Source organism: Mesoplodon mirus, assembly GCF_964341445.2.
Source record: "Mesoplodon mirus genome assembly, chromosome: 11".
Lineage (NCBI taxonomy): Eukaryota > Metazoa > Chordata > Mammalia > Artiodactyla > Ziphiidae > Mesoplodon > Mesoplodon mirus.
The window spans coordinates 73,544,870-73,556,818 of record NC_138987.1 but is presented as its reverse complement, the minus strand read 5'-3'; the positions used below and the strand labels follow the sequence as shown (position 1 = coordinate 73,556,818).

General features: G+C 39.9%; 1 protein-coding gene across 1 annotated transcript in view; it reads left to right on the top strand.

The window, feature by feature from the left end:
* Positions 1-3,633: 3,633 nt before the first annotated feature.
* Positions 3,634-11,949, top strand: part of TSPAN8 (tetraspanin 8) — a gene marked incomplete at both ends in the record, with an annotated part of 34,804 nt that continues 26,488 nt past the window's right edge. The window contains one exon of the mRNA XM_082635326.1: positions 3,634-3,693. Within this exon, the coding sequence (XP_082491452.1) occupies positions 3,634-3,693 (60 nt within the window). The remainder of the gene's footprint in view (positions 3,694-11,949) is intronic.

The following is an 11,949-nucleotide window of genomic DNA, read 5'->3' as shown; positions in this document are numbered from 1 at the left end:
ACATAGGGTATCTGATGGTTCTATTCATGCCCTTTCCTCTACTCTGAGCACAGAGAATCTCTGTCTTTTTTTCTGTGCCAGCGTCCCCCATACTGCTCTCAAAGCCTAGTTTAATATGACTGCCTCGTGGAGAGCCTTCATGATTAATCAGATTTGAATCCTCATCCTGCTCTGCCCTGTGCGTTCACTGTGTGTGATAATAATTGACATGATGGCAGCATTAGGAAAACTTTATCTAAAATTATTGAGACTTACCTTCTGCTCTTTCCTTCAGTTATTGTTTCTTGTGATATCCCACTCTTCATTGCCTCTCCTCCCAGACGTGGCCTTTTTCACTGGGCCTAAGAGTTATTGCTTACACTCTCTAGCCCTGCCCTACCCCCTTCCCTTCACTGTTAACTATGTTGTATGACAATTTCTCATGATCTAAGGTGGTAACTGACTCATCTTACAATCACACTACATAACCCAGGAGATAGTTGATGCAAGTGGACAGGATACTGATCTGATCATCACGAGACCTCATTTTTAGAAAGAGCTCTGCCACTAACCAGCTTTGTGAGCTTGGGCTACTCAGTCTGTCTGGGATACCCTTTTCTCATGTATAAAATGTGTGGGCTTGTCTAGATCAGTGTTTCTATAAGTAAGTGCTATAGCACTGATCCATGTAGATGTCTTTCAAAAATACGTTCTCGGGTCACATGCATTTGGGAATTGCTATGTACTTTGTCACCTTCTTAAACATTTGCAAGTTAAGGTGCTGACAAGTCCCAAAATAAAGGAAATCTTTTTCTTTACCCAATAACTGACTTTTATTGTGAGGAGAGGAAACACGTTGGTAGTTGCTTGGAAATCCATGAGGGAATCTCAGTTGAACTTCCTAGAAATCTTGGCTGTAATCATGCATCCCTTTATCTTCAATGCCAGCCGCTGTGGGTATAGAGATAAGTAAGTCAGGATCTTGGCCTTTCATGTATTAAAAAATCAGAGGGTGGACACAAAAATCAGTGTTGTAAAGGATGGCAATTTTAGACTAAAGTTTTGTTCAAATTGTAATGGGCATAAGGATTGAGAAGCAAGGAGGTCTGCCCAGAGTAGGGGCAGTGGATATAGAAGGGGACGCTTCCACAGATGAGATGCCATTTGAGCTGAGCACCAAGGGGTGGTTGCAATAATTCACTAAGTAGAGAAGGTGGGAAAGGATAGTCCAGGAAGAAGGAACAACATGCACAGAGGCATAAAAGACCCAGGTATATTCCAGGCCTGTGAAATAATTTTGTGGTTATGGAATCTAAGAGTGGAAGCTATCTTGGGAGAGAGGAACAGGAGAAAGTTCTGGGAGATGAGTAGAGGCCTGTTTGCCATGTGCTTTAAGTGCCATTCTATGGAGTCTGAATTTATCCTTTAGGTAGTAGGAAACCATCCTTAGATTGGTTTTTAATCAGAGGAATTACATTATCAATAAGTATTTTATAAAGGGAATTATGGAAAAAAAAGAGAAAATTCTGGAGTGCTAAGATGGATAGGAGGGGGAAAATGTTGGCAAGAAAACTAATTATGATTCTATTGAAATGGCTCAAGTAAGAGATGATAAAAAGCTGAAAAGCAAAAGGATGAGATGGAAGAAACAGGTTTGAAGGAAATGTAGGAGCTCAACACACTCTGGGAAGTGATTGGACATAAGGCAACAAAGAAAGAGGAATACAAAATGACTCGGCAGCATTTAGCTTGGGCAAATGTTGTGTGATTATAAAATTTACTGAGATAGGAACTTAGAGGAGTGAACTGTTTCATATAGATTTGAATTGGACTGGGTGTTCTATTACACAGAGTAATTTTGCTGTAAAAGCACAACCATCGATTTTTACGTTTTAGGGTTCAATAATGATTTAGCTAAAGACTATATTCTTCTTAAGGAGATTCAGCATCTACAAAAAATCTATTCCAAACTGGAATTTGGTAGGTACTCAATATATTCTTGTCAACAAAACAGCATTGTAATCTACATATTTCTTTTGATTTTATCTCTAAACTATAAATAATCATTTCTAGGTCTATAAATCCATTTGTTTTTTTCATTTAAGCAAAAACTCTCTTCTTTCAGCCATGGATAATCCTATATACATTAATGTCTCAGTAGAAGTTCATGAAATTATTTCCATTTTCTAGGAGGAGACAGCATAGAGCACCAACAATTTTAGTGATTATTTAAATATTAAGCCATTATTTTTGAACTAGTCCTAAATTTGGTCTTAACACTAGATATTATTGTCACTATTACATTAAAAATATATTATGTTTAATAGTCAGGTAATGGGATTGTTTCAAAGACACCTTTGTCAGTGAAAATTAGAAAAATATTCTTTTAACTAATCAATTTTTAGGAAGTCCATGCTTGCTTATTGTATACAACTTCACAAAGATTTTAAAGAATTTTTTTTCCCAACAATTTTTGAAGTATACGTTTCTTTTATTTGGGGGAAAAGAGCTCCCTTTTAGAGGCAGGATGTGAAAACTAGCATGACCCAAACTGTTTACAGAAAAGCAGTCTACACCTCCCTGATTAGGTCAGGGAATTTTGCCTTTACCTGTGCCAGCTGCCTTCTATTAGCACGAAAAACAAATTGTACAATCTATGGTCACTGAACCATGACCACCTTCTCATTCTGAATTTTTTGTCCAAGACGACCAGGGAATCCAGAAACTGAGTTAGTGGAGAGGAGTGTTGTTAGATACAATTTGTCAGAGGAAGAGTAGAGGGCCCACCTTAAAAATAAACAGCTCTCAGAATGGCTACATGTTAGAAAATGGACACAATAGGGACAGTCAGAGAGTAACTCCTGAGAATTTTTTTCCTTTTACATCATAAAGAAATAAAGATAAAAACTAAATGGTCTTGTGATAGAGAGGGTAGCCTCTCCCTCCCCATTTCCCCCAGCTGCACTGAAGGCAGCTCCATGGAATTGTTTTGAAATACATTTAGAAGCTTTGGAAGGCAGGTCCATGTAATGGTTGTTCCCACCATTCTGGGGTTAAGGATGAAAGGTTGCTGTGTCTTAAGCCTTCAGACTTTGCAGATTTCTAAATGCATTTTTGTTGTATCTAGAAGAAATTATGCACTCTTGAGAAAAGACAGTGCAAAAATGAGTTGAGACACAATGTCCCTTTATCTCAGGGCAAAACAATCTTATTTCCCTGTAGTTGAAATAGAGGCAGGGGAAGTCGGGTTGTGGTATCTGAAATCAACAACCTGTATCGCTGTGCCATTCTCTCCCTGCTTTAGCACCACTCCCTTAACTTGGTATCTGTTTACTTTACAGAAGGCAGTTTTGGAGAAAGGATCATAAATATTCTGGCCCAGTACCCTAGGGGCCACGACAAGCAAAAGAACACACCTGCCTAGAGATAGAACTTGTGATATTTAACTCTGTGTGTTACTTTTTTAACCTACTTTAATAACTGGATTATCCACCCTCCACCCCACCCCCAGCCCCAAATTCTTTGCTTTCTATTTCTGCTGTGAGGCCGTGAACAGAGAAATCTCTGCAGGCATATTACTCCAGAGCCATTGCAGAACAATCCTAGAAGGAATGGTTAAACTCACAGCATCTGGATTCCTGATCCTTTTCTGACATGGCAGGTGTGAGTGTCTGTATAAAATATTCTATGTTTATCTTCAACTTTGTGTCCTGGGTGAGTGTTTTTCTTGTAATTATCAATTTTATGCAAGAAAGGGGATCTTGATATAAATATCATAAATGAGAACAGACTCTGCCCTAGAGAAACAGAAGAGGAGGAGAGTGTATTTTCCATTTACTTGTTTGGATATGTTTGTTCTTTCTTTGGTTATTTCAGTAATTGAAAATGAGCCAATGACTCAAAAAAGTGCACTTTGGGTTCTGTGGGGGTAAACATTTCATAAATGTTTTGATATTGTTACAAAACAATCACAGAGGGAAAAAAATACCCCTAACTAAAAGACAATTCTTAGTTGTATATCATTCAGGCCTCCCTAGTTTAAGGACCCTGTGGGAAAAATCTGATTTGATTCCATTTGGAGCCTAACTCCTAAATTCTAACCTTTACATCTGGGTTTGAAACAGGTGAATGGTGGGGTGTGATGAGAAAGACATGAGAAGAGGATCATATTCAGAGATCCAAAGAAGAAACAATGGTCATGCTAAACTTTAAAGAGAAACAGTAAAATTACTTAATCATGGAAAGATTAAACTAAGGCACTAGTTTTGTATCAAAAATTTAAAGTTAGTATTTTGATGTGTCATTGCCCCATCTTTTAATCAACAGGGTTTGTGTTTTAGCCAGCTCTTATGTTTCTCTTGAAAGTCTGCAGACATAAGAAATAACAAATAAATTGATAAGCAAAATCTAACATTGGAAAGTTGAAAAATGAAATATGGAAAGGCAAAATGGTTAAGGGATGTTGGATGTTGGGATGTTGGAAAATTGATGTTATCATTTGTAATATAAATGATGCCATTAAAGATTGTTCAAAAGTAAGTCAATAGGATGAGTTCCGGGTAAGATGGCGGAAGAGTAAGACGCGGAGATCACCTTCCTCCCCACGGATACACCAGAAATACAGCTACACGTGGAACAACTCCTACAGAACACCTACTGAACGCTGGCAGAAGACCCCAGACCTCCCAAAAGGCAAGAAACTCCCCACATACCTGGGTAGGGCAAAGCGGAGAGATCCCCACACAGAGGATCAGTGCCGAGCGGCACTCAGAAGCCCGAGAGGCTTGTCTGCTAGCCCGCCGGGGCGCGCAGCGCTGGAAGCTGAGGCTCGGGCCTCGGTCAGAGCGCAGGGAGAGGACTGGGGCTGGCGGCGAGAACTCAGCCTGAAGGGGGCTAATGTGCCACAGCTAGCCGGGAGGGAGTCCGGGAAAACTCTGGAGCTGCCGAAGAGGCAAGAGACTTTTTCTTCCCTCTTGGTTTCCTGGTGCGCGAGGAGAGGGGATTAAGAGCGCTGCTTAAAAGGGCTCCACAGACGGGTGCGAGTCGCGACTGAAAGCGCGGAGCCCAGAGACGGGCGTGGGACGCTGGGGCTGCTGCTGCCGCCGCCAAGAAGCCTGTGTGCCACCGCAGGTCACTGCCCACACCGCCCTTCCGGGAGCCTGTGCAGCCCGCCACTGCCGGGGTCCCGGGATCCAGGGGCGGCTTCCCTGGGAGAACGCACGGCGCGCCTCGGGCTGGTGCAACGTCACGCCGACCTTTGCCGCTGCAGGCTCGCCCCGCACTCCGTGCCCCTCCCTCCCGCCCGGCCTGAGTGAGCCAGAGTCCCCGAAGAGGCTGCTCCTTTAACCCTGTCCTGCCTGAGCGAAGAACAGACGCCCTCCGGCGACCTACACGCAGAGGCGGGGCCAAATCCAAAGCTGAGACCCGGGAGCTGTGAGAACAAAGAAGAGAAAGGGAAACCTCTCCCAGCAGCCTCAGAAGCAGCGGATTAAAGCTCCACAATCAACTTGATGTACCCTGCATCTGTGGAATACATGAATAGACAACACATCATCCCAAATTGAGGAGCCAGGAGTCAGTGCTGTGCCTCTGAGGTGGGAGAGCCAACTTCAGGACACTGGTCCACAAGAGACCTCCCAGCTCCACATAATATCAAACGGCAAAAATCTTCCAGAGATCTCCATCTCAACACCAGTACCCAGCTTCACTCAACGACCAGCAGGCTACAGTGCTGGACACCCTAAGCCAAACAACTAGCAAGACAGGAACACAACGCCACCCATTAGCAGAGAGGTGGCCTAAACTCATAAAAAGTCTGCAGACACCCCAAAACACACCACCAGACGTGGACCTGCCCACCAGAAAGACAAGATCCAGCCTCATCCACCAGAACACAGGCACTAGTCCCCTCCACCAGGAAGCCTACACAACCCACTAAACCAACCTTAGCCACTGGGGTCAGACACCAAAAACAACGGGAACTTTGAACCTGCAGCCTGCAAAAAGGAGACCCCAAACACAGTAACATAAGCAAAATGAGAAGACAGAAAAACACACAGCAGGAGAAGGAGCAAGATAAAAACCCACCAGATCTAACAAATGAAGAGGTAATAGGCAGTCTACCTGAAAAAGAATTCAGAATAATGATGGTAAAGATGATCCAAGATTCTATTTCCCAGATCCAAAATCTTGGAAATAGAATAGACAAAATGCAAGAAACAGTTAACAAGGACCTAGAAGAACTAAAGATGAATCAAGCATCGATTAAAAACACAATACATGAAATAAAAAATACTCTAGATGGGATCAATAGCAGAATAACTGAGGCAGAAGAACGGATAAGTGAGGTGGAAGATAAAATAGTGGAAATAACTGCTGCAGAGCAAAATAAAGAAAAAAGAATGAAACGAACAGAGGACAGTCTCAGAGACCTCTGGGACAACATTAAACGCACCAACATTCGAATTATAGGGGTTCCAGAAGAAGAAGAGAAAAAGAAAGGGACTGAGAAAATATTTGAAGAGATTATAGTTGAAAACTTCCCTAATATGGGAAAGGAAATAGTTAATCAAGTCCAGGAGGCACAGAGAGTCCCATACAGAATAAATCCAAGGAGAAATACGCCAAGACACATATTAATCAAACTGTCAAAAATTAAACACAAAGAAATCATATTAAAAGCAGCAAGGCACAAACAACAAATAACACACAAGGGAATCCCCATCAGGATAACAGCTGATCTATCAGCAGAAACTCTACAAGCCAGAAGGGAGTGGCAGGACATAATTAAAGTGATGAAGGAGAAAAACCTGCAACCAAGATTACTCTACCCAGCAAGGATCTCATTCAGATTTGATGGAGAAATTAAAACGTTTACAGACAAGCAAAAGCTGAGAGAATTCAGCACCACCAAACCAGCTTTACAACAAATGCTAAAGGAACTTCTCTAGGCAAGAAACACAACAGAAGTAAAAGACCTACAATAACGAACCCAAAACAATTAAGAAAATGGGAACAGGAACATACATATCAATAATTACCTTAAATGTAAATGGACTAAATGCTCCCACCAAAAGACACAGATTGGCTGAATGGATACAAAAACAAGACCCATATATATGCTGTCTACAAGAGACCCACTTCAGACCTAGAGACACATACAGACTGAAAGTAAGGGGATGGAAAAAGATATTCCATGCAAATGGAAACCAAAAGAAAGCTGGAGTAGCAATTCTCATATCAGACAAAATAGACTTTAAAATAAAGACTACTAGAAGAGACAAAGAAGGACACTACATAATGATCAAGGGATCGATCCAAGAAGAAGATATAACAATTGTAAATATTTATGCACCCAACATAGGAGCATCTCAATACATAAGGCAAATACTAACAGCCATAAAAGGAGAAATTGACAGTAACACACTCATAGTAGGGGACTTTAACACCCCACTTTCACCAATGGACAGATCATCCAAAATGAAAATAAATAAGGAAACACAAGCTTTAAATGATACATTAAACAAGATGGACTTAATTGATATTTATAGGACATTCCATCCAAAAACAACAGAATACACATTTTTCTCAAGTGCTCATGGAACATTCTCCAGGATAGATCATATCTTGGGTCACAAATCAAGCCTTGGTAAATTTAAGAAAATTGAAATTGTATCAAGTATCTTTTCTGACCACAATGCTATGAGACTAGATATCAATTACAGGAAAAGATCTGTAAAAAATACAAACACATGGAGGCTAAACAATACACTACTTAATAACCAAGTGATCACTGAAGAAATCAAAGAGGAAATTAAAAAATACCTAGAAACAAATGACAATGGAGACACGACGACCCAAAACCTATGGGATGCAGCAAAAGCAGTTCTAAGAGGGAAGTTTATAGCAATACAATCCCACCTTAAGAAACAGGAAACATCTCGAATAAACAACCTAACCTTGCACCTAAAGCAATTAGAGAAAGAAGAACAAAAACATCCCAAAGTTAGCAGAAGGAAAGAAATCATAAAAATCAGATCAGAAATAAATGAAAAAGAAATGAAGGAAACGATAGCAAAGATCAATAAAACTAAAAGCTGGTTCTTTGAGAAGATAAACAAAATTGATAAACCATTAGCCAGACTCATCAAGAAAAAAAGGGAGAAGACTCAAATCAATAGAATTAGAAATGAAAAAGGAGAAGTAACAACTGACACTGCAGAAATACAAAAGATCATGAGAGATTACTATAAGCAACTCTATGCCAATAAAATGGACAACCTGGAAGAAATGGACAAATTCTTAGAAATGCACAACCTGCCGAGACTGAACCAGGAAGAAATAGAAAATATGAACAGACCAATCACAAGCACTGAAATTGAAACTGTGATAAAAAATCTTCCAACAAACAAAAGCCCAGGACCAGATGGCTTCACAGGCGAATTCTATCAAGCATTTAGAGAAGAGCTAACACCTATCCTTCTGAAACTCTTCCAAAATATAGCAGAGGGAGGAACACTCCCAAACTCATTCTACGAGGCCACCATCACCTTGATACCAAAACCAGACAAGGATGTCACAAAGAAAGAAAACTACAGGCCAATATCACTGATGAACATAGATGCAAAAATCCTCAACAAAATACTAGCAAACAGAATCCAACAGCACATTAAAAGGATCATACACCATGATCAAGTGGGGTTTATTCCAGGAATGCAAGGATTCTTCAATATACGCAAATCAATCAACGTGATACACCATATTAACAAATTGAAGGAGAAAAACCATATGATCATCTCAATAGATGCAGAGAAAGCTTTCGACAAAATTCAACACCCATTTATGATAAAAACCCTGCAGAAAGTAGGCATAGAGGGAACTTTCCTCAACATAATAAAGGCCATATATGACAAACCCACAGCCAGCATCGTCCTCAATGGTGAAAAACTGAAACCATTTCCACTAAGATCAGGAACAAGACAAGGTTGCCCACTCTCACCACTCTTATTCAACCTAGTTTTGGAAGTTTTAGCCACAGCAATCAGAGAAGAAAAGGAAATAAAAGGAATCCAAATCGGAAAAGAAGAAGTAAAGCTGTCACTGTTTGCAGATGACATGATACTATACATAGAGAATCCTAAAGATGCTACCAGAAAACTACTAGAGCTAATCAATGAATTTGGTAAAGTTGCAGGATACAAAATTAATGCACAGAAATCTCTGGCATTCCTATATACTAATGATGAAAAATCTGAAAGTGAAATCAAGGAAACACTCCCATTTACCATTGCAACAAAAAGAATAAAATATCTAGGAATAAACCTACCTAAGGAGACAAAAGACCTGTATGCAGAAAATTATAAGACACTGATGAAAGAAATTAAAGATGATACAAATAGATGGAGAGATGTACCATGTTCTTGGATTGGAAGAATCAACATTGTGAAAATGACTTTACTACCCAAAGCCATCTACAGATTCAATGCAATCCCTATCAAACTACCACTGGCATTTTTCACAGAACTAGAACAAAAAATTTAACAATTTGTATGGAAACACAAAAGACCCCGAATAGCCAAAGCAATCTTGAGAACGAAAAATGGAGCTGGAGGAATCAGGCTCCCTGACTTCAGACTATACTACAAAGCTACAGTAATCAAGACAGTATGGTACTGGCACAAAAACAGAAAGATAGATCAATGGAACAGGATAGAAAGCCCAGAGATAAACCCACGGACATATGGTCACCTTATCTTTGATAAAGGAGGCAGGAATGTACAGTGGAGAAAGGACAGTCTCTTCAATAAGTGGTGTTGGGAAAACTGGACAGGTACATGTAAAAGTATGAGATTAGATCACTCCCTAACACCATACACAAAAATAAGCTCAAAATGGATTAAAGACCTAAATGTAAGGCCAGACACTATCAAACTCTTAGAGGAAAACATAGGCAGAACACTCTATGACATAAATCACAGCAAGATCCTTTTGGACCCACCTCCTAGAGAAATGGAAATAAAGACAAAAATAAACACATGGGACCTAATGAAACTTCAAAGCTTTTGCACAGCAAAGGAAACCATAAACAAGACCAAAAGACAACCCTCAGAATGGGAGAAAATATTTGCAAATGAAGCAACTGACAAAGGATTAATCTCCAAAATTTATAAGCAACTCATGCAGCTCAATAACAAAAAAACAAACAACCCAATCCAAAAATGGGCAGAAGACCTAAATAGACATTTCTCCACAGAAGATATACAGACTGCCAACAAACACATGAAAGGATGCTCAACATCTTTACTCATTAGAGAAATGCAAATCAAAACTACAATGAGATATCATCTCACACCAGTCAGAATGGCCATCATCAAAAAATCTAGAAACAATAAATGCTGGAGAGGGTGTGGAAAAAAGGGAACACTCTTGCACTGCTGGTGGGAATGTGAATTGGTACAGCCACTATGGAGAACGGTATGGAGGTTCCTTAAAAAACTACAAATAGAGCTACCATATGACCCAGCAATCCCACTACTGGGCATATACCCTGAGAAAACCATAATTCAAAAAGAGACATGTAGGGCCTCCCTGGTGGCGCAGTGGTTGAGAGTCCGCCTGCCGATGCAGGGGATACGGGTTCGTTCCCCGGTCTGGGAGGATCCCATATGCCGCGGAGCGGCTGGGCCCGTGAGCCATGGCCGCTGGGCCTGCGCGTCCGGAGCCTGTGCTCCGCAACGGGAGAGGCCACGACAGTGAGAGGCCCGCATACCGCAAAAAAAAAAAAAAAAAAAAAAAAAAGAGACATGTACCAAAATGTTCATAGCAGCCCTATTTACAATAGCCCGGAGATGGAAACAACCTAAGTGTCCATCATCGGATGAATGGATAAAGAAGATGTGGCACATATATACAATGGAATATTACTCAGCCATAAAAAGAAATGAAATTGAGCTATTTGTAATGAGGTGGATAGACCTAGAGTCTGTCATACAGAGTGAAGTAAGTCAGAAAGAGAAAGACAAATACTGTATGCTAACACATATATATGGAATTTAAGAAAAAAAAATGTCATGAAGAACCTAGGGGTAAAACAGGAATAAAGACACAGACCTACTAGAGAATGGACTTGAGGATATGGGGAGGGGGAAGGGTAAGCTGTGACAAAGTGAAAGAGCGGCATGGACATATATACACTACCAAACGTAAGATAGATAGCTAGTGGGAAGCAGCCGCATAGCACAGGGAGATCAGCTTGGTGCTTTGTGACCGCCTGGAGGGGTGGGATAGGGAGGGTGGGAGGGAGACGCAAAAGGGAGGGGATATGGAAACATATGTATATGTATAACTGATTAAATTTGTTATAAGGCAAAAAAAAAAAAAAAAAGAATATTGGATGAGTTTCATGGTGACTAAAAACCACAAGTTATAAAATTAATGAGTCAAGTATTTAAATTAATTTTGGATGGCATATTTGACAGTTATTGCTTAGTGTGTCTTAATAAATCAACGATCTATTCCTTCCATGAGAAAAGCATCTGCCTTTAAAATAAAAAATACAAAACCAAAAAAAAAAAAAAAAAAAAAAAGTAAGTCAATAGAAATAGCCCAAAATACTTAAATGAAAAAATTATTTTGTGTGCTGGATTAAAAAATGGCTTATGCAGTATAAGCAGGAGAAAGTTCTGGTTTTGTTTTTTACCTGGTTATCTTTAGTAAATAGGCAGCTGGTATCTACATGTTGGTAAATATCTGTCCTGTTAAAATAATGATGTACCTAGCTAAACTTAAATAGATGAATATAGTCTTATTGTCTAGAATGACTTTCCATTCAATGTCAGTAGCCTAATGAGTACAAGTGATATATATTGGTAAAGTAAGTAAGTGAGACTATAAATAAATAAAATAAAATAAGAAAGGTTTGTTCTTTGTACTTCCTCTTTTCCTTAGAAAAATGGGCTGCTTTTGCAAATA